Source organism: Mauremys mutica, chromosome 3 (assembly GCF_020497125.1).
Source record: "Mauremys mutica isolate MM-2020 ecotype Southern chromosome 3, ASM2049712v1, whole genome shotgun sequence".
NCBI classification, from domain to species: Eukaryota; Metazoa; Chordata; order Testudines; family Geoemydidae; genus Mauremys; species Mauremys mutica.
Window position 1 is genome coordinate 195,012,706 of NC_059074.1, and position 23,390 is coordinate 195,036,095.

Consider the following 23,390-nt stretch of genomic DNA (forward strand, 5'->3'; position numbering starts at 1 on the left):
CCGCGTGGCTTTGGTGGAACCACGGGACCAGCGGACCCTCCGCAGGCACGCCTGCGGGAGGTCCACCGGAGCCGCGGGACCGGCGACTGGCAGAGCGCCTCCCAAGGCATGCCGCCCTGCTTGGGGTGGCAGAATGTCTAGAGCCGCCCCTGGTGGAAGGGGTGCCTCTCGCCGCCGTGGCAGCTCCAGGGCCACAGGATAGGCGCCTCTCCCATGGCCGCAGCAGGTCCATGCCGGGGCTGGGTTGGGGCCAGGAAAGGAGGTCTCCCCTGGCCATGGCAGGTCCAGGTCAGGGCTGGGGGAGGGGCATGTTTCCCCTCTCCCAGCCACCGCCCTGAGCACCTGTGCAGCGCTTAATAGACAGCTGTGCAGCTTAGAGGGAACTTAGTTCAGGATTTAGGAGCACTGGCAGAGCAGTATGGGTAAGATTATACTAGTGCCTACCTGGACTGAGCCTCTTTCACTTTCATGAACACTGAATTTACTCTCAAATGTTAGCAAAAATTGAGAAAAAGTGTTAGATGGACCCTAGGTGCAAAAATTGGCTCCAATACAGACTGTCCTGCTTTTGGGGACAAGGAAGTTATTCTGCTGGTTCAGACAGTTTCTGAGCAGCAAGCTGCCAAAAATGTATATAACCTGTAGATAAATGTTGGCAACATCCGCAAAGTGTCATGAAAGATGACTAGTCTCTGAGATAGTTGCTAAAATCAAAGGAAAAGGGGCTGGAGACAAAAGATTCAGATGCAGTTAAATAGAAATAATTTCCTGGTGCTCTTGGCTTTGGCCCTTGGATGACTCTAGCAACACTGATAATTCAAAGCTCCGTACAGGTATCCCAGATGATGAAAAACAACAGGAATGTGTATCAGATGTGGGAGTTTAAACTCTGCCAGCCTTACAAGCAGAAAATCCTTTGGAAGCCCTGATGTTTTACAACCATTTTCCAAACAGTAGGTTTTAACTCTAATGAGAAGTGCCGAACAAAAAGTATGAGAAATCTGATTATAGGAGTAGGCTTTTTTTTAGCCTTAGATTAGGACTGTAGGCTGAGGTTTAAAGATACAATTGAGTCGGTGCAATTGTCAGAGAATTATCCTTAGGTGTGCTAAGGAAGTGAGGAAGAGGCAATCGAAAAACCTAGTTTTATTGTGCAATATTTAGCTTTCTGGTTTAACATATGAACTGTTTTTCAATTACCTTCTAGAGCACTATAAATATAGTTTATTGTTGTTTCACTGTGTGGGAACTTTAATTCAAGAGACTGTTTAAGATTTAAACATTTGTCTCTACACAAATAACCCACTTAAGAGATTAAGTCTGAACAAAAAGAATTTTTGCTGTCTTAAAGCTGCAAAACAAGCTTGCAATGCAAATATACTGGCAACTTTTAAATGTTGCCACAAATACAGCACAGTAAACAAGACGTTTGGAAAACTGGAAGAAAAGACTTACTATACAACAGTGTACAATTCATACATTAGATCATAAAATATATTCACTGGAAAAATTTACTATACAAAAGTTTGTTTTGTTTTTTTCAAATACTACCTTCCTTTCTAGACTACTACTTCAGAGCTACTTTATTGTACTTAATAAATTAAATTCCATAAAGTGCCCTGCCATCGCTTACTCAAAGACATTTCTGACCTGTAATTCTTGTTCTTAGATCCCATTCTTGGATCATTCACATGTATGTTACTGAAGGGGGTTCCATAGCTGTCTTTGGCCAGTGGCCAATAGCAGGGGAGCATGCATCTGTCATCACCAGCAGTTCTAGTGGCCTTTCATGTAATTAACAGGACCTTTAAAGAGCTCATCTCATTGAGTTTAATCGAAGCAGAATGCCAGCTAATAGCTAAAGGCATAAAATATATTGTCATTACATTTTACCTCCAACACAGTGGGTAAGAGGTGTATGCATGGATCTGCTGTGATAAATACCTTCAGAAAAGAATAGCTGGTAATTTTCTCTCTTAAGGTCTGGGTCACAGCAGGTCTCTACTCTTGAAAATCAAAACTTCTCCAGGTATCTCAATAAGCAACTAAGAAAGCACAAAGTTATCCTGAATGCTGAGATGGAGGATAACAACTTCAGACTCCACCAAAGAAGTCAACCGATGTCCATAATACAAAGTAGAATATACTCGAAAAGGAGAGGAATGTAGATAGATCCCTAGACGACAACTTTTTTTTTTTAAAGGGGAGTCAAGGGAAGGAGAAGAGAGTGGGGAACTGAGGTGCTGAGTCTCGCCATAGGGCTTGGAAACAAAACTAGATGGGGGATGAATTGATCACTGAAACAAGAGACAAATCTGGTCACTTTGAGACTATTGACACTGATGGTGCTGAATACAAAAAGACAGAGATAACTAGATTCAAGCATAAACACAGATGCACTGGAGCACCCAGGGTACTGACTGTTCTGAATGGAGTCAACAGCGAAAAAACACTACCACCACCAGCAGGCCATAGCAGCTCTGTTATGCCCAAGTCGACATGGTAGAACAAGTTGCTAATGGAGATCAATAAGTCGTGAAGTGCTTGATCCAATGGCTTGACTAAGCACCAGAACCACTGGAACTAGAGTCATAGATGTTTTTTCAATCAGAAGTCATGGGCCTGATGCATAATCAAAGGAGCTGAGTGGTTTAATTGACTTGATCAGAACTCTGAGGGATGTTTGTATTGAACCTCATTCTCTGAATCTGTGCTGAGCATAACTGTGGTGACATGCTCATGATTTAGATGCCTCAGTATGTCCCACTGACTCTGATGCCCCAGAATGTTCCACTGACAGATGTTGGAGACAGTCACACGTGCCAGTAATGGACATTTTATGACTACACCCAGGGTATTTCTCTAACTGGCCAGGCTGCTTCCTATGTATTCTGCAAGATAAAATAAAGGGAAAGGGAGAAAGGAAAAACAGTGCAACAAGCACAAGTTTAAAACTACACTTTAGAAAATGTAAGACATTTGTCAGACAGGTAAAAATGGCTCCATACAGAAAATATGAAAACAAGAAGAAAAGGGCACTAAGGATAGGGGAAGTACAAGAAACCCAGAGAGAACTTTGAATGAAAAACATTAGTCAGATGAGGGCCAGCTGCTATGGCACACTTCACAATCACAGCAGGAGCTCATTCACTGTCAGTTGTTAGAAAGCAGCTAACCATTAGAGGCATTAGAGGTCATCAGGGCTCTTAGCAGATGCAGGTCTCCCTGTTAGTGGCTGGCAGCCAGAGACAGCTTCGGGACTCCTTCCAGACACACAAGGGGTGGATCCAAGGGTGGGATTTAATGTGATGCAGAGAAAACTCTTTTATATGTTCAGATTCCTTTGGCCCCAGAACCCTGAACTGTAATATTATAAAGCTAGATCAGGAACCCTGCTTTCCAGTTTTTTACCTGGAACTGATCAGATGTACATGTGCTCATCTCTGGTGATACAGGGGTAGTCTGTCCTATGGAAGCTATTTTTTCTGCAGCAGATATTGGTTTCAGAGGTTCCTTGGTAGGCTCTAGCATACCCTAAAAAAATAAGAGTCATGTGTACATATACGCCAAGAACTACACAGACATTGAAAGACAGAAAATATGGTACTAAATAGTAATATTCTCAAGTAGGTGGGTCCCAAATGTTATTTCTGGGAATATTTTCATATTCAATGTTTTAAGACCTCATCCAGCTCTATTTAGTGGATCATAGGGACCATTTTACAGTAAACAATGGAGACCCAAACCCTTTAACTAAGTCTTATTACGATCAGTAACATTACACAAATTAGAAGATACTGTTCCATAATCAAATGACATTTTCCCTCCCTGGTGTAAGTGGACTATCATAAGGATCAAGTGCCACAGGAGAAAGTAATATAGTAGTATTTACTCCATTTTACCACACAAAATAAATTGGTTATTTATAAGAATTGAGTCATTTTGTAGCATGATTTTGTCTCCAATACCTTATTTTCTGTGGGTATGGCTACACTTGAGAGTTGCAGCGCTGGTGGAGGCTTTCCAGCGCTGCAATTAGTAACTGTCCACACCTGCAGGGCACATCCAGCGCTGCAACTCCCTGGCTGCAGCGCTGGCTGTACACCTGGGGCTGCTTGGGGTATAAGCATTGCAGCGCTGGTGCTGCAGCGCTGGTCGTAAAGTGTGGCTACACACCAGCGCTGTTATTGGCCTCCAGGGTATTAGGAGATATCCCAGAATGCTTTTAACTAAATTACTCCCTTTGTTTTGTTATGCTGCCTCTCTTTGTTTTGTTGTGAACTTGGGGTTCAGGGAGCTGCTTATCTAAAAAAGCAAACACAGCTCCTGTTTGCCGTGATCAATCTGTAACTGACTGAACAATCAAATGAGATAACCCACTACCTTGCTGTGAATGAGGCAGGCAGGGGGATGAGAGTTTGCTTGATGAGAGAAACAGCGGGGGCAGGGCGGAGAAAGGGAGTCTGTTGGAGCAGCTGCTTATCTGGTCTGCAGGCTGTTTGCAGTTAAGACTAAGGGGTCGGGAAAAATTTCTGATTTTGCAAGGCAGGGAGCTGATACACAGTGTCGGCTCCAAAAATCCACTCTCTCTCTCTCCCCCGGTCCCTGTCACACTGCACCCCACCCCCCTCTTTTGAAAAGCACGTTGCTGCTACTTGAACGCTGGGATAGCTGCCCATAATGCATCACTCCCAACAGCGCTGCAAATGCTGCAAATGTGGCCACACTGCAGCACTGGTAGCTGTGAGTGTGGCCACACACCAGCGCTTTCCCTACACAGTTGTACGACCAGCGCTGTAACTCCCAGCGCTGCAACTCTCAAGTGTAGCCATACTCTCAGTGATTTGCTATTACTACTGCAAGGATGTAAATCCAGTTTAAAATCTCAGAGGTCAATGAGACAGGGCTTTTCATTCTGAATCAAGTACTCAAGGCCTAGGATAATGATCCGAGTGGGCTTTGAACTCTTAAGCTCTTTTGCACATAAATGAGAAAAATTGGTGTAGTCACAGGCATAATTTGCATTCAGACATACAAAAGACTTCTGTTCACACAGAAGCATGTCCAAACCATGGGTTTGTTCCACATATCGTTGAAATTGTGTAAGTTAGCCACCAAAATTAGCTTGTCCAATGATCAAGTGGTTCCACCACATGAGGAAATTAATGTTCAGGACCCAAACTCACTGGATCAGCAAAGAAACCAAATTTAGTTTCAGAATGGAGGGAACATCTGAAGCTGTGTGGTAAGAGGACGCAGTAAGTCATTTTGCATTAAAAGTCCATCTGCATACTGCTTATTTATATTTAACAATTAACTCATATGTGCATATGTATATTATATAAAAATAAAATTTAGGAGAGTGGCTTCTATGATGATATTTTCAAGAAGAATTTTGTAAAAATTTCTATGAGGCATGACCTGATGTGATGGGTGATTAATATCATGTATATTATTGGCCAAGTACATACCTTACTGGTACACTACATGGTCCAGCTCCTAAATATATACACAAGATAAGCCACTACTTACTAATAAGAGATTTAAAACTCCCTCTGTAATATACAATAGGCAGATCCTGATTCAAAGCAGTGCACAAATAGGGCTTAATAAGTCCAAGTCTGAAGGAACTGCTGTGAATCTTTATATTAAAATGTTTCCTGGTAAATAACAGTGCATAACATGTACCAGACAGTTGTAATTTCTTCTGTAAGAGGACTACTTATTAACATTTAAAAAAATAAAATTCCCATTAACAGAAAAAGCTTTTAAAACTCTGATCAGAAAAATTATGATTCTTGGTCTGTCAATGTTTGTCTTATTACAGATATTGCCAGGTGTCTACGATGCCAGACAGGACAACATGGAGAAATTACTGCAATTCTTAAATGAAAATGGATGAGATCACCAGACATTACTTTAGATTTCAAAGACACTGAAGGGAAAACCCTCCTTTATATATTGTTGCTATTTTTTAAAGCAACTTTCAGAGCAAAGGCAGTCTATGGTCTCTGTGGAACACATCCTATAAGGACGTATGGCCTGATGTCCACTTTGTACAATGTGTTCCTTGAATGAGACAGGAATTCATAGGAGCCCTTGACTCAATCACTGCAGATATTGTACATACAGGACTTTCATTGACTGGCAGACATGGAATAGTGCATAGCAATACAAGAAGATACACAGGTATCTAAGAATGTTGAAAAAATATTGTATTTGAGAAACAGCACGTGATCATGTACTCAGACTTATGTACTAGGGATCAGGGTAATGGTTGCATGAGCCAGAAGAGTAATGTTTGATGGGGATAGGTGAAGAAACTTTGCTTAGTAATATCATAATTGTCTACAATAGGTTTTCTTGAACAGCAGCATCTAGTACTAGTTAGTCAGAAACAGTATACTGGACTATATGGATTTATAATCTGATCCACTCTGGCAACTCCTATGTTCACATTGCCATTTCCTGACTGAGGATTTAACCCTGCCACTTTAAACTTCTTAACTGAGGTTTTTTTCTTGAATGTTTTAAAAGCTGTATTCTAATCTCATGGATTTTCACTAAATATTAAAATGGGATTAAGCTAAGAGTCATTATTCAGCCTACACACACTTTAACATATTGCATTATAATCTTTTCTTCTCACCAAAATGAGATTGGATCATTCAGCATAATTTACTAAACAAATAAAGCAAGTTATTTACATGTTTTGCAAGCTTCTCTCTCTCTAACAACTCTATTGATTCCCAACAAGTATTTGGGCATATTACAAAAACCTCTTTCAGTTTGTGTGGCACTTTATATATTTGATTATACACGGTTTTTGTGGGAAGCATACTACAGTACTTACCAGTCCTGCTGCATACATGGGTACAATAACAGGCTGCTTCTTGTTGCCTGTAAAGAGCTAATAAAAAAGATGGATGACTTAAGAAGTTTTCCCATTCTGTCTTAATTATAAATAAAATTAGTATCTTAAAATATGGGTCAATGGATTAGGGTTATATTTATGAGATTCATATCAGAGCAAAGACTATATGAATTTATAACTAAACAAGGTTTTCATTTTCTTTTAAACAACTTTATACTGGAAATATAAATTCTCCTGAATTGTGAAGCTGTAGTACTAAAGTATACTGACACGAAAACTCATTTTAATGTATGTCTTCTATGAAGAAGTGTGATCATTCAGAAAGAAACATAGGCATGCACAAGTAAATTTACTACAGCTCACCTAAAGAAACAGTTAAAAGTTTTATAGATAAACTCACAATATTTCTTGTGTCAATTCCCAAGGAGCATAAAAGCTTTTTGTTGCTGTGGGAGCCACCCCACTGATATCTCAATCCATACGAATCATGGATATCCTGCAGCTCTGTCCACACTTCCATAAGTTCCCTACACAACCCATGAAAAATCAAATCATCAACAGGAAGAATCATATGACTCAACAGCTTTAGACACATTCTAATTATTAATGTGACTGATGTTATAAATTCCAATTAAACTTGTGCCCAAACACTAGTACTCAAGGGAGCTAAAATTGCTATAGTGTTCTCAGAACAATTATTATTCAGACTTATAATTGGAAAATTATGCCCACAGCAGACAGAACAGGGCCTACTTAGACTTCAATGCATGAATTAATACAGCAATTTGTAGCAAGTGTAAGTAATAAGCTACATCTTAATTAACTATCTCATTTAGACATCACTTAAAAATAGAGGAAAAACCACCAATTAGATGAAATACTATCAGTACATGTGGTCACTGAAACAGACTACTGAACTACGATTAACTTTTACCCTATAATTTCTAAAAACACTTACAGAAACATTAGAATTTGACATACATCACTACATGGTTTTTAAAGTTATAGTCTGTGTAAAGACCTAGGTTTGCTAAAAGCAGCTTTATTCACTTGATTTTCTTTAAGTTTGCCATATTAATGTTTCTTACCCACTGTTAGCCAAAGTCTCCCCTGTTCTCATCTGTTTGTTGCTTGCTTCCAGAAAAAGGTTCAAGGAAATTATCTCTTCTTCTATTTCAAGAACAGGTATGGAAGGAAAGCAAACTTCAAATATTCGCTCCAGACGGCTTAGCAATGTTGTCTAACAAACAAACACCAAAGAAATGTATTTCAAGTTTTCTTTAACTGCTTGTTCCAAAAATAAAGAAAAAATCTGATGAGTGTGACAAATGAGAAATTATACACAGTTCACATTCAAAGAAAATTATAATACACTTCTACATAATAACTTTTGTCAGGGGATCACAAAGCTCTTTGCAACTCTAAGAATCACAACTGAGGGGTAGGTAAGTGATGTATCCACCACTGACAGTACTGCTATACAAGTTTGACACAAGAAGTTATTACAATGTCTAGATGAAACTGCAAGGTGAATGTTGGTAGGAAAAACGTGCAGCAAGTATTCAAAGTGATATTTAGTTAGGGTGTGCGTTAATGTCCCTCATTCTTATGGTAGGTACAGTAAGATCTTTACTCAACACAAGTGGTCAAGACCTTGGTTTTGAATGTCCTCTGAAATACAGAACTGGCAACAGCAAAGTTCACCCTGATGACAGGGGACTGGTTCAATATCAATTCACAGGGAATAGATCTATTTCCTGCATCATCTAGGTATTTATCAGGTCTCCATCAAAGTACTGTCCTGGTCCAACCATGTTTAGTTTATAATCTAACAGGCTAATAGTATAAATATGGGCACCTGCTATGCAACACTTATTCTTTCCATAATATTCCCAAATACTGTGCGCTTTGTAAAGAGTATTCATTATTAGAGATTTAAGTAGCATCCAAATGTGCACTAGGCTTGTTACAAATGAGACAAATCCCTATTTAGCTGAAGAGCTTCAATCTAAATAGATAAATAAGGAGGGGAGAGGGGGATGCAACATGAGTTTTTACACATATAATAATTTCAAAATAAGAACTTTGCCTATATTATCCCCCCCATTAGTGTATTTTTGTATAATTGTTAGCCCAATTTTCTATTTTTAGCTCTTCTATAAAAAGTTAACCCATATCACTGCTCTATATCTTGGCCTTCCTCCCGGTAACTCCCTTCTCTTCCCATTAACAGCTGACCAAAAGGTTATCTGGTGATTTCTGTTGGCTCGTGAGGCAGTGGAGTGCTTCCTCTACAATACCTTTTGCCTTCCTACAGAAGCGGGGGCATTTTTAGGCCATCCTTTAAAAGGTGCTGGAGTGAGTGAGCCTGACAGTTTTACCTTCAATGAAACGCCTATTTAGGGGCAGAACACAACAAAACCCCACATTTCTCTGTATACTGATCTGCCACCATTATAAGGAACACCTAAGATTATGGCAACTGAAAAATCAGAGAATACACTTCCCAGTTTACTCTATGCATTTATATAGTCACTTTCAGTGTCTCTTTTTCATGTAGAAAAAATTGTTAAACCATGACAAATTTTTGTATTTTTAAAGGACAGGTTTGGGGCTTTTTTAAAAAAACAAAACAAAAAACTATCCCTTCAGGTTTTGTAATCCTTACTACCATTTCATTTACAGTTCCAACACGGCCCTTGCCATGTTGCAGCTGCTCTGCCGTTCCCTGTCCGTCCAACCGCTGCGTTGCACAGCAGGGAAGAGACTAGCATTTGGCTGTTCCATTTCTGATGGTCTATTTGGCTGTGGGAGCCGCATGGCAGGGCAGAAGAGGCGCTTGAGTCACGGGCCAAGCTTCATGGAGGGCCTAGTAAGGATGGCTCCCCTCCACCACATAGTTACCCAGGGCAGTGGAAGATGAGAACCAATTATTACTCCCTGATACTCTCCCACAGGCCAGGTTAGAGCAGCTTGGAGGTAGCTCTAATTTGCACCATCAGGCTAAAGTCCACAAGGGACTATATGCCAACTGAGGATAGCCAGAGCACAACATGCTCCAGCCACTCTCCTGATTCTGACACACTCCTCTGCACCAAGGGCTGAGGCAGGGAGGTGCAAAAGCTGGGTTTTCTTCAAACTGGGGATTCTCCCATATTGAGTGAATCCCCAGCAGGGGACTTGCAAGTGACTTCCACTCCTTTTGAAGCACCTCAGTGGCACAAAGATTTGAACAAGGCAGACAATGTGTCCGTACATATATTTTTTACCCTTAACCTTTTTTGATATACGTCTGGGAGTCAGGATGGACAGGCTTAAAAATAATGTAAAACTAATTATTTCCTTTTAGAATTTTTCTGTTAGTGCTTTTACAAGAAACAATCTATTTCAAAATTAAGTATTATACTCTGTGTGAAACTACATCCGTTCCTATGATCTTTTACAAACTACTGACGTTTACTTAACATTCCTAAGATATATGCTACAGTCCATCAGAAATGCACAGCAATAGTCACTATGAAGGCAGCAGAGGTGCCCAGCCGTATTGGTAAAGTAGCACACCATCAAGTTTCCCTGGAAAGAGTCAAGATTTGGGAATATACTCAATCCCATGGTGTAATGGCTAAGAATAGGTTTGCTTAAGTAACAAGCCATCTACAAGAGGAAAGTGCCTGCCACTGTGAATACCTGCCGCCACTCAGAAAACCAGGTCAATGTCTAAGTTGGTGGCTTGATTTTAGGGAAGTGCAAATGACAGCAAGAGAAGGAATACAATAGAGAGAGCCCTTAATAGCAGAACCTCATCTCAGGCTATTGCTAGCACCCACATAAAAATTCAGATACAAGTTTGAGAGAGGAAGACAGTTACTGCAGCCTTGGCACAATATTATTTCATCAAAACATCCTTGGCACATGCTTTTATCTATTCAAGTCTTACAGAAACATTGAGAAGGATCTCCAATTATTTATAGGTGATGTACTGTGGAAAGTAGGCAGGTTTCTATCGAAAATCAGGAGATCTGAACTGGGGAGAATTCCAGCTCCCTGGACTCATGCAACCCAAGCATATCAAGGGAACAATGGCAATAGCTCTAAAGGGAACAACTACACTTGTTCATTTAATTGGAAATATGACACTGTGTTGGCATCTCCTGGGTGGAAAGGGAGTTACCAAAAAATAAACACTACAAAATTCTGCTGCTAATTTTAGAACTACATCCATTTTGTTTCATAAATCCCATCCAACTGCTTTACTGGAGAAAAAATAGTGGAAAGTATTTATATACACATTGTGTCCAACTACCAGGTCTTCCTGGATGATCTAGTTATACAATAACTTACTGTAAAGATGAAAAAAAAATCACAATCTAATTATTCAATATGAAACATTACCTATAATGCTTTGACAGGGCAGCAAGTATGCTTCTTAAAATTTAATATGCATTGTTGTTGTAATCGTGTTGGTCCCAGGATATTAGAGACAAGGTGGATGAGGTAATCTCTTGTATTGGACCAAATTCTGTTGGTGAGAGACAAGCTCGTCCTCACGAGCTCTGTGTAGCTTAAAAGCTTGACTCTCTCACCCACAGAAGCAATAATAAAAGATATTACTTCACCCACCTTGTCTCTCTAAAATTTAATGTGACATTTGTTGAATAGAACAAATTGTTTGCACTTTTTGTGGCACTAGATGTATTTATGGCTCCTGAAAGTTCTGCACACATGCACCATTACAATTTGAGGAGAAAAGAGGAGTTCTTAAATCAATAAGTAGTATTAAGAGTTAGACCATAACTTGTCATCCTGAAAGTTAACTAGGATATTCCATATGTGTCTGACAAAGTGGGTATTTACCCACAAAAGCTTATGCTGCAATACATGTTAGTCTATAAGGTGCCACAGGACTCTCTGTTGCTTTTTATGATATTCCAGGCAATCAAAGAGAGTGAAAGATTATGTTAATAAGTGCCTCTTCAAAAGGGTCAAAACAGTTATATATATATTCTAAGGTCATGGGCATTATAACTTAGGCCTTTTGTACCTATTAACTGCATATGGGATATATGCTGGCTAATTGTTTCAAGGTCCTCTTATTGAAGGCTATTTTGCTGCAATAATGCAGGCACTACAAGGTAGAAGATTTTTTATTCTATTAAAGTATTTATATATTAGTTTAATATACTTCTATAACATCTCTTATTTGGAAAGTCTATTAAAGTGCTACCTACTATTTGATTAGCATTAGTATCAATGTTTCTTGAGAGGGATTTTGGTTCATATTGTGTAAGTGCTTCTGAAGGTGGCCACTCATTACAGTTTATTTTAAAATTAGAAGGTGAGACAACTGATAGTAGCCAAATTCCAAACACGGGACTCAATTGTATACCCTTATTCAAATGAGAAATGAGCAAGGAGCACAGGATTAGGCCCTTGACCATAACTTCTTAAAAAAATTAAGGGCCTGGTATACCCTTCAATTTCTCTCTTTTTACAATGCACCTTATCCATGGGCTATCAATAAAACATTTTATATAATAAATCTACACTGGCCCAATGAAAACACAATACTAATTAATCCAAAAACCACAGTCTTGGAGTTTCAGTGATAATAAATTAAAAATCTTCCCACTCAACACCTCCATTTCCCTTTGAAGCTTGGGTAATGAACAGACCTTACAACTTGCCCTGAAGGGCAACAAATTTGGTCTCCATTGGCAGATGTTACTTTGAAAGTAAAGAGTGGGGGCGTGGGGGGAGGGGCGCTCCACTGGGCACCTTGCCACAAGGTCAGTGACGTACAAATATAGAAAGTGTAAGACTGCCTCCCAGTTGCCATGTTATAACAGAAGGAGAGGCGGGGAAGAGAGAGTCCCGCCTACGTAAAAGATCCAAACAATAGAGGGATTTTTAAGATAAATAACTGCAATTCAAGGTTTTAGCTTTAACTGCACAAAAATCTTTTGAAAGACTTACCGCATATACTCGATCATAAACTGGTTTGTTTATAACCCAAACCCCCCCGCCCCAACATGGATAAGTAAAAATGGAAAAATGTTATAACCTGTTCATAAGCCCACCCTATAATTCAGGGGTCAGCAAACCTTTGGCTCCCAGGCCATCAGGATAAGCCGCTGGTGGTCCGAGATGGTTTGTTTACCTCGAGCGTCGCAGGCATGGAGGTAAACCTAAGTAAACAAAGTGTCCCAGCGCGCCAGCTGCTTACCCTGACGGGCCGGGACAGCAACTGGTGGGGAAAGTTTTTTGGGGGGAGAAGCTGGGAGTCAGGGGAGTAATCCCTGTGACCACCTCCCACATGACCCCACCCCTAGCCCGGGACCCCCCCCCCCCAACTCTCCCCATCCCATCCCTTCCCACCTCCCCAGATAAGGGCCAGGGGAGGATGTCTCTGACCTGGCTGGAGCTGCTCCGTCAGGCTGGGCAGCGCGGCCGCAGCCTGCTCCAGTGGGCCAGATTGGGCGGCGTGGCCGCAGCATGTTCCAGCGGGCCGGGCGGCGTGGCCGCAGTGTGCTCTGGCGCCCGGGCGGCGTGGCCACAGCCTGCTCTGTGGGGCGGGGCCGAGCGGCATGGCTGCAGCCTGTCAGCCAGGGGCTGCAGCTGCTTTGGAGGCTGGGGGAGAGCAGCGTGGTCAGAAGTGGAGAGCCTCTGGCCCTGCCTCTTCCCACCTGGCTCTGCTGCCTCTCCTTGCTCCCTCTGCTGGGGGGAGGGGCTGTGTCCCACCTCTCTCTCTCTCTATACCCATTCATAAAATCAACCCCCATCTCTGGTGCTTCCTTTTTTTTTTTTTACTAAAAAATCTGGCTTATGAACGAGTATATACGGTACACATTCAGGGCTGACTACAGAGATTAAAACAGCAAAGGCATATGTAGAGAATAAAGCAGCTACATTTATAGTCTAGAAGAGAAAAGTTTGTGGGGACATGATCTGATAATAACTTCAAGTTCACAAGTTAAATGAAGGAAGAGAATTATTTGGTCTCAGAAGATGGAAGACCAAGGAGCAATGGTCCGAAGTAGGGCTGGCTCCAGAGTTTTTGCCGCCTCAAGCAGCAGGGTGGAAAAAAAAAAAAAAAAAAAAAAAAGACGTGATCGCAGTTGGCGGCAACTCCACCACGCTGCTTTCTTCTTCGGCGGCAGGTCCTTCCCTCTGAGAGGGACCCGCTGCCGAATTGCCGCTGAAGAGCCCGACGTGCCGCCCCTTCCCCTTGGCTGCCCCAAGCACCTGCTTGCTGAACTGGTGCCTGGAGCTGGCCCTGGTCTGAAGGCAAGAAAGAGAAAATTTGGATTAAAGTAAAGAATGTTAAAGTATATGTCTGATGATAGACATCTCTCCAGTGCAGTGGACCTAATTCACAAATATTTCTGTCCAAAAGGCAGAAGTTGTTTTGTTAAATAAAATTGGAAGCTCCTGGTGCTGGGATTTATGCTAAACTGACCATACTGTTACCTATATATTTGCCTCCAAAGAGATGAGTAGCTTTCTGAGACAGCCTTTTGCAAGGACTGGCCTATACAGTTTTTGCACTGGCTTAACTAAATAGGTTTAGAAATGGATTTTAAAATTGTCGCAGCTCTCCTAATGTGCACACTCTTGCATCAGTTTAACAAGGTCATAAAGTCAGTTTAATGCAATTGTTTAAACAGAGCTACACACGTTTAACTAATTTATTTTTTTAAAACACCACCTTAGTTAAGCCGGTGCAACTTGTTATTTAAAAGATGCTCAAAGGATTCTTTACCCCAAGAAACAAACTTCCCTTTAAACACCTTCTAACAATATACCCCTTTCTCTTCAGTGTGGAATCCATCTGGAAGGAAGGGAGTCTTCACAGAAGCACTTCGGAGACAAAAATTTCCATTGGTTATGGCAGAGCAACATATCCTTACCAGGAGAAGCCAAACTTACAGGCAAGAAAACTAGTTTTCCCTTTCTGGTCCCATATTTAAACATTTTAAAAGGAAAAACCTAAACGTAAGATGTCTTTGTGAATTCTTTAAAAGATTCAGCAAAGACAGTTATTTGGTTTTAAACAGTCCAAGAGAGCATTTGCTGTTCAAAACACTGCAACACTACGTTGGTACATGCAAATCAGAAAGTGAAAACATTAGTCTGTTTTCACTGTGAAAGCACAAAGGTTGAAAGAGTAAACGGCTAGTATAAATCACAACAAATATAAGTTATACAATTTTTTCAATTATATAAGGTGTTACTAGAAAGAGGCATGGAATATTTTTTCTAAAAAGTGGAATTTTTAAAGTGACACTAAAAAGTTTTTACAATGAACTGCTGAGCAAACTGAAAATTAAGTAAAAAGTTACCCACAAATGGGAACAGGATGGATGGATAACCTTTTTTCTCTGCTTTTTAAAAAACAAAACAAAAAAACAAACCCAAATATCAGGAATGTCAAGCCTTGTCTTCCTGGTTTGCATGTTTGTTGTAAGCTCTTATTCCTTAATAGAAGAGGGTACTGAATCTTTAACAAAAAAAACTTCTCTTCCATCTGTTTAAGTTACATAAGTTTTAACTTATTTGAACAAAAAACAAAAAAATTTAAACAAAATTTTTTAAAAAAATACATTGAGTAAAATTTACTTTCCCTCCCAATAAGTTATGTTACCATTTCAACTATCAGATAAATAAGACTTAGATATTGTTACTTAGTTGTAAGGTTTACCAACTTTTTGAATACTCTTTTCCAGGTCCTCTTCTATACAAGATACCATAAAGGTCACAAACCCTACTTTGTCTTCCTTTTCAGGTCCCTCCTAGTGTGTGTTATAAAGTAAAACATTTTTAATTACCTACTTGACTTTCATTTTTAAAGTATAGTTTCCTTCATTCAGAGAAGCCCTTTAACAGCTCATTTGCTGATATACTACTAGCAGCCTTTAGAACTTTGTTGTCTGTCAGCAGAGGTTTCTCACTGAAGCAATAAGCAGTAGTAACATGCACAACTTGTTATGTATGGTTACAACTTACATTGTAAGTATTTGGGGCTTTTTCTTTTTTTTAAATATGGGCCCCTTGCTGTCTGGTCATCCTAATTGTAAATTTCACAAGTTATCTGAACTTAAAACTGTGCCAATGCAACCTTAATTCATCCCCGTGTATGTTGTGATACAGCCTTCAATGACAAGATTACATGCTATTTTTCCATAGAACCCCCACTTCATTCAGTGCAGAGAACTGATGGTGCTCACTGAATGGACAGCTAGTCAATATTTCTTTTTATCCTCAGAGATTCATTGATTCTAAAGGCCAGAAAGGACAACTGTAATCATCTAGTCTGACCGCCTGTGTAACACAGGCCATAGAATGCCTCCAAAATAATTTGTTTGATATACAGCATATCTTAGAAAAAACATCAATTTGATTTAAAAATGGCCAGTGATGGAGAATCCACCTCACTGTTAAAAATGTACACCACCTTTCCAGTCCCTTTTCTTTCATTGTATCCCCGTGTTTTATTTACTGCACACCATTCAAATTCAGCACTCAGTTCAGATTTACTCATTATCCCCGGACTATTTTTAGGAAACAAAGCACCTGAGAGTTTCAAATATTAATGAATTTATCTTTATAAACCTCCTGTGAAATTAGGTGGTATTATCCTCATTTTACAGATGGAGAACTGAACCACAATGTCATATCCAAAACTGTTACAAGTGTCCACTAATTTTGGGTGCCCAACTTAATATGCCTATGGCCTGATTTTTACTGATAGCTTGGCTACACTTACAAATTTGCAGCGCTGCAGCAGGGTGTGAAAACACACCCTCTGCAGCGCTGCAAATTGCGGCGCTACAAAGCGCCAGTGTAGTCAAAGCCCCAGCGCTGGGAGCCGCGCTCCCAGCGCTGTCCGTTATTCCCCACAGGGAGGTGGAGTACGGACAGCGCTGGGAGAGCTTTCTCCCAGCGCTGGTGCTTTGACTACACTTAGCGCTTCAAAGCGCTGCAAGTGTAAGTGTAACCAAAGCCTGAGTACTTAGGAAATTTTATAGCACTTTATGTTACACAGCACCACTCGAATCAACTTTAGTTGCAATTATGAGTGCTCAGTGACCCAAACTGGGACAATATCAGAGTCATTTCTTAGGAATATTTTGTACCACATGGTTTCCCTGTTCAGTTTTATATTGTATCCTGACTGAATGCAGAGAGTTAAACCAAAGAAGGCTGTAAAGGGGGGTTGTTAAGGAACCCATGAAGGGCAAAACAATGACAGATTAAGGCAGTCTCTCAGGTACCTGCCTTAAGAAAACAAACAATGGCTGGGCCTCAGTTGGGTGGAAGCAGCTACCTTGCTGGAACCATCCAGATAAATATATTTTTCTCTTCCCAAAGCTAGAGCTGATATCAAAAGACTCTCAAGGGTTAAAAGAAGTGCCCCGGTTGAGAGGGAGAAACAAAGTAGTCAGCTTGGTGGGAAGCTGACAGAGAGAGAGCCAGAGTCAGCATGCAGCAGGGCTGAGACAGGAGAGCCAGAGTCTGCAGCAAGCAAGCGGTAACATGCAGTACTGGGTTTAAAATGGTGCCAATGGCGCCAGGCCTACACTCAAAAGGGGCCCCAGCCTGGCCTGCTCCACTCACACTGCATCCCGAGCCACTGGCTCTTCTCCACCCTGTCTCCTTCTCCAATCACTCGCTCCTCTTGGCCCGCAGGCCCAGGGCTTTTCTCCGCCCCTTGGCCCTGCCCACCAACTCCATGCAATCCCTGGCCACTCCCCCCGTCCACTACTTGCTCTTCTCAGCTGGTGGACAGCCAGCCAAGGGCTCCTCTCTGCCCCCATCGCCGGTAGCAGAGAGGAGCCCTCAGCTGCTACTGCTCTGGGCCAGTGACCTACTGTCTGCTTCCAGTTTCCTGCGGGTGGAGCCCACCTCTCCCTGGCGCTCTGGAGAAGTGGCAGGCTGGGGAAGTTGGTGGCTGCCCCCCGCACCATCCCTGGAAGGAAATGCCTCCTCCGCCACAGGCAACAGCACCAGGTAGGCAGGGCTGGGTGGGGCCCCCAGGATGCTCTGTGCTCCCGAGCTTCAGCTGTCTTGCCCTGTAGCATTGTACTGGAAGAGGGGATCCCTGCTCTGTGCTGGCTCAGCAGGGCCAGTGAGTGCAGCCAGAGGGCAGGGCTTGGAGAGTGGGTCTCTGGGAAGTCTGTGTTTTGGGGTGTTGGGCTGTGAGGGGTATGTGGGAGAGTGCTGAGCAGTGGGCAAGGTCTGTTTTGGGGTGCTAGGTAGCAGGAGTATGTTGGTGAGCACTGGGTGGTGGGGGAGGTCTGTGTGTGTTGGTTTCCATCCTGTGAAACCATAGTGACCCTCCCACGGGATATCAGTGGGGTTGTCACCTTTAGATCCACAGCACAGACCTCTCCTACTTGAGCTAGTGGAAGAACAAGTGGCAGTAGTAAGCTGTTATTCTCTATGTAGACCAGTCATTGGCAGGAAATAAAACATTTTGCGAGTGGGTTTCACAGATAATTGTTAGACAGAAGGAAGGTGCTGACTTTGGAATTCTGGATTCTACTGAAGTTTCTGGAGAGAAGTGTACTCTAGTGGATACAGATCCTTCTGTCCCTCCCCAACAACACACACAACACCCAGCTTTGTCCCTTTTTATGCCTCTTCCATCTCCACTTATCCACTCCCCCAAATGTTTCAAGTTTGGCAAATTACAAGCAACTGACTATGTGGCCTCGTAACAAAGTGTTAGCCAACTTTAATTATAGGTGTTGCTGCCAGCTCTTCCTATAATAAATTGCATTCCATCCCTCATCCTTTGTTTTTCTGCTTTCTATATAGTGCCAGATTCTGTGAGCCATTACTCATCTGAATAACTTCACTGAAGTCAGTGGAATTATCTGTGTACAGGCTTGCAAGACCTGGCCCCTAGACTGAGGGCATTTTCAGGATAGGGTGCTTGTCTTTGGAGGTGTCTATAGACACCTACCAAACTCTTAGCATTATTTTTCACCGGTGCTGGGAAGTGGGAGGATTGTTCTTAAATATCTTAAATGTTCGTGGTAACGGATTTTTCTGTATAATTTAAAAAGAAATAGGACATATCCTGCACCACACATCTCAACACTCAGGGAACAAATGATTTATTGGTTTTGTTGCATAGCAATCAGTGAATCAGATTAACTGTGAAGCACTGTCCACGTGCTCAGTGCGTACATGACATGGAAGATGGCAGTCTCTGCCCCAAGAAGCCTATGGCAGTATCACGTCTAACCCTATATATTAATCACAATAGGACCTTATACTTAAAAAAGCAGGCCTACACTATACTGCAACAACTGTTATTGGATCTTCACAGTTGAAATGAGACGTTACTGGATGCTTTGAAGTTTTTAATATTAAACAGCTTATGTAATGTTTGTCCATCAGCCTTTGGTCTGGGGGGGAAGAAAATATTTTTATGTCCCATTGAAAAGGATTTGTCAAAATATTTGTTTTCAGCAATGCACCGATGACGTTGTGCAACTTCATAGTCTACTTGCAACAAGCGTGGAAAATCCCCTTCAGAAACTGCAACCTTAGACAATTTATTTTAAAGGGAGGCTGCCCTGATTCCAGCAACAATTAAATAATGTTCAAGTACTTGACATTGTTGATCTGTTTAATACTACAAACATTAAATTTCTGACAGAAACAAACATGTTCACAGCGGAGATTTTCATTTTGTCCTCAAACACCCTGGTTGTGCCTTTGTGATCTTGTTATGTTTACAAAAGCATTGCACTAGGTTACCACTAACAACAACCCCCCCCACACACTCCAATTTATAATCTATATTTTACTGGCAAAACTGGGTTACTTATCATTCCTCTACATACACAATGCTCACTCAAGCCAGCTTCCCTAGTTAAGCCAACAACAAAACTGACCCCAGAATCATTAAAGCAGTTAGCAGAGATCAGTGCTACATCCCTTGATTCATGCACCTTATGGCTCTAAGACTACATTCAGAAGACACAGCAACCTTGCTGCCTGTTCCCTGTCCAGAATACATGGACCTCAGAGAGAAAAAGGAGTGAAGGACGATTGGTGAAATCAACATTTGGAAAACTCCAGCTACTGGTAAATAACTAGTTTTCCCCTTCATGAAAGGATCTCCACCATGCCACTACACAGTACTGGCATAGTTTCTGCATTTAAACAGTAATCACGTTGAATGAACACACAAATACAGAATGCTATCAATTAGATAAGGAAATACTTAGCAGCACAGCTAAATGCAAGATGGAACAAATTCTTTAGCATAAGCAGTCTGCTCCACCTTGCAATTAACTGTGATGCTCGGAGTACCTTCCCCAGACCTGAAGAAGAACTGTGTGTCTCAAAAGCTTGTCTCTCTCACCAATAGAAGTTGGTCTGATTAAAAAAATTACCTCGCCCACCTTGTCTTTCTAATATCCTGGGACCAACACAGCTACAACTACACTGCACATGCTCAGCTAATGGAGATTCAGTTGTTTTGAAGTCAAGAATGTACAACTACAGTCAAACATCTACCCTGGTGCAAGAGAATCAGATGACTGAAGAAAAAGCCCAGCTAGTAAGTTAGAAATTAGTATTTAGTTATTCAATAACCAGCATCTTTTGAACAGTCATCTATCCCCATATTCTTGCTCAGGTATAGCAGTGATCAAAAGAAATCACTCTTGAATATTAATACCTTGAATATTAATATGTTTAGCCTCCCCCCAAAATTAGCGTCTTACATAGGAGTTTTCGTAACAATTGACTCTTTAATTTTCTAATTAGTGTGACCTTAAGATTTGAAGCATTAGGGAAAGAATTTCATATTTTACTACTAGATCAGGAACAATTTTGTAACAGACTGACTGTGCATGAGAAGGAAGTCAGAGTGGACAGCATGAACAGGAACTAAGTGACAAGTAAAAGTCTTAGGAAAACATTTTACATTTTTATCAGATTTTTAAAAAAAGATTAAGATTGGTGATCAGTTTATCGGTCACTTATCTTAGACTACATTTCAAGGAGTAGGAGACCTATCCGCTTTCAATTACTCTCTTTAAAACAATTTTTTTTAAAAAGTATTGATTTAAAAAGAACACCATTGTATTATTTTGCATCTGGGCATCAAATGATAATGAAAACCACTGAAGCTGTTTCTATACCCCAAAATAGTAAGTAAATCTATGAAACAGCTGAAAGATGACATGTTGGCAAGTCTGTAAGGGCATCTCATAATGGAAACTTCAAAGGAGTTCTACATCTGTCAGAGGAATACATCTGTGGAAGGAATACATTTTCCAAGAACCAAATACAAATTCTCGTAACAAGTATTCTTTGTGAAATACACAAAAGCTACTGCTTTACACATTCAAAAATGTGCACTGGGAAAGAATTGCATGCACAATGGATTCTAAGATAAAAAGTACACTTTTGAGTGATGTAAGCCTTATAAAGCAATTTTAAAAAATCTCCTAAAGGGACAAAATATAGAAAGTTACCTGAATTGAAGGTGCTGATTCTCGCCTACTAGCAGCTTCCTGGAAAGATGCCAAAGCAACATCATCAGTCTGACGGGTCACCGGGCTGTCAATACTAAGAGATGGATCTGTCCTATGTGACTGCCATGTCTCTTTTCTATAATGAGATTCAGCAGCTTGTTCATCTCCAAAAGCAGCCCAACAACAGCTTTCTTTCTGTTCATCTTCAAAAGCATTCCACTCTGCAGCTTGGTTACAACCAGCTGAACTAAAGTCTGCAAAATCGTCAGAGTCCTGAAAAGCACTGCACTCATCTTGAGGTGTTGGCACTGAATCAAACTCTCCAAATTCACTATTCTTTCCATTTTCCAACTCAGCAAGAGGTGGGACTTCCAAGTCAGAAAGCGTATTGGTAGCTCTATATTCTAATGTCTGATTTAGTTCAGACTGATCTAATTTTTGTTTGTCAACAGTTAACACAATATTTATATCCCTAAACTCACCAAATTTACCACTTGGCTCACTGAAGTGTGCAGATTGTTCAGAAGAGTCTTCTAAACTTAAATCATTCACTGACTCTTGAGTATCACTAATAAAAGCAGGAGATGCACCACTGACTGTGCCAAAATCACCAAAATCATCTTCATTTGTATCACTACAAGACAGAAATTCAGTGCTACTTTCACCATTCTTTACATCTTCAAAATCACCCAAATCAGTTTCTTCTGCCGGATCACTGGTGGGGTTTTGAATTTTAGTAAAGTTGATACTTTCTGTTTCTGAAGAATCATCAGCCCTAGAAAAATCAAGTTCTTTGCTGTTCCCACTGTCACAATATTTTCGCCTTCCAGTGTTTTCTGCATTTTCAGTAGTGCCTATTGAAATCTCAGTTGTTTGAGGTGTGCTACAAATGATGAAGTCATTATGTTCCAGTGCTGTAGAGTCCTGCTCACAATTACTACTGACTTCATTATCTACTAAATTGGTTTCTGAAATGCAAGCCTGCTCATCTTCAGTGCAAGTCTCTCCTTCATATTCGTAGCTTCTATCTGAAGACTCTTCCTTCATAATACTTTGTTCAGCCACTCTATTTATTATATGGTTTTCCAGTACATTCAGTGCTTCTCTTTCATTAAAAACTTTGCATATTTTATGTCCTGGTTCTTCTAAATGGATTGTTTCATTGTCTGAGAATGCAGCAAAATCTGCAAAATCCTCAGCTGGGCTGGGCACAGAGTCTAAACTTAACTCAGTGCTATGAGTGCTAGTAGTTTTTAGTCCCTTTGAGTCACTGACGCTGTCCAGATCTTCTATTCCCTGAGGATTTACAGAATCCAATGCTGCAAAACCATTTGTTAGAATCTCTAGACATGGGAGTTTCTCACCATTACAAGTGTCTATTTGCTGGTCCTGGCCTGTAACTTTCATATCAGTTCTAACGCCTTCAGAGGAGAAACCCTCTGCTTTTCCCATGTTCTCTTTTTGTTCCCCTATTCTCTTTACATCTTCCAGATTAACATCAAAGGACGTACCTGAAGTTCTAGATTTACATTTTTCTTTGCTGGTTTTAGTTGATATATCAGAGAGTTCTTTAGTGGGTTTAGGATGTTCTGCAATGCAGTCTTTATCTTTACCATTTTTAACAGAGTTAAAGGTTGCAAGGCTATCTCCATTGTCAGAGTAATCATGAATTGGCATAAAATGGTTTGTGGGTATAAATTCCTCCTTTGAATTACTGTAGTCTGGTGCATCAAAATCAGCAAAACCTACGCCAGAAGTGCCAACACCAGAGAATCCACCAAATTCCCCAAATTCATCATCGTCATCCTCATCAGCACCATTGTCTAGTGGAGGAGGGGAAGAAGAGTACATCCGAATTATGTCTGGTTCCATTGTTTAATTCCTTTTAGAAGGTTAATTTATACCTACAGAGGAAAAAAGGACATTATTACTTTTCTGACATAAAAACCCTGAAATTTATTATGCAGTTTTATAGTTATACTGTAAAAACGTGAGATTGTTAGTGTGTAATATTTTAT

The 23,390-nt window shown here is 40.8% G+C and overlaps 1 protein-coding gene across 2 annotated transcripts in view; it reads right to left on the bottom strand.

The window, feature by feature from the left end:
- Positions 1–23,390, bottom strand: part of AFTPH (aftiphilin) — a 63,127-nt gene that overhangs the window by 20,272 nt on the left and 19,465 nt on the right. For both annotated transcript variants that reach the window (XM_045010045.1, XM_045010046.1), the window contains exons 2-6: positions 21,373–23,276; positions 7,963–8,114; positions 7,275–7,401; positions 6,854–6,910; positions 3,412–3,534 (exon numbers count right to left, since the gene is read on the bottom strand). In XM_045010045.1, the coding sequence (XP_044865980.1) occupies positions 3,412–3,534; positions 6,854–6,910; positions 7,275–7,401; positions 7,963–8,114; positions 21,373–23,244 (2,331 nt within the window). In that variant the 5' untranslated portion in view covers positions 23,245–23,276. The remainder of the gene's footprint in view (positions 1–3,411; positions 3,535–6,853; positions 6,911–7,274; positions 7,402–7,962; positions 8,115–21,372; positions 23,277–23,390) is intronic.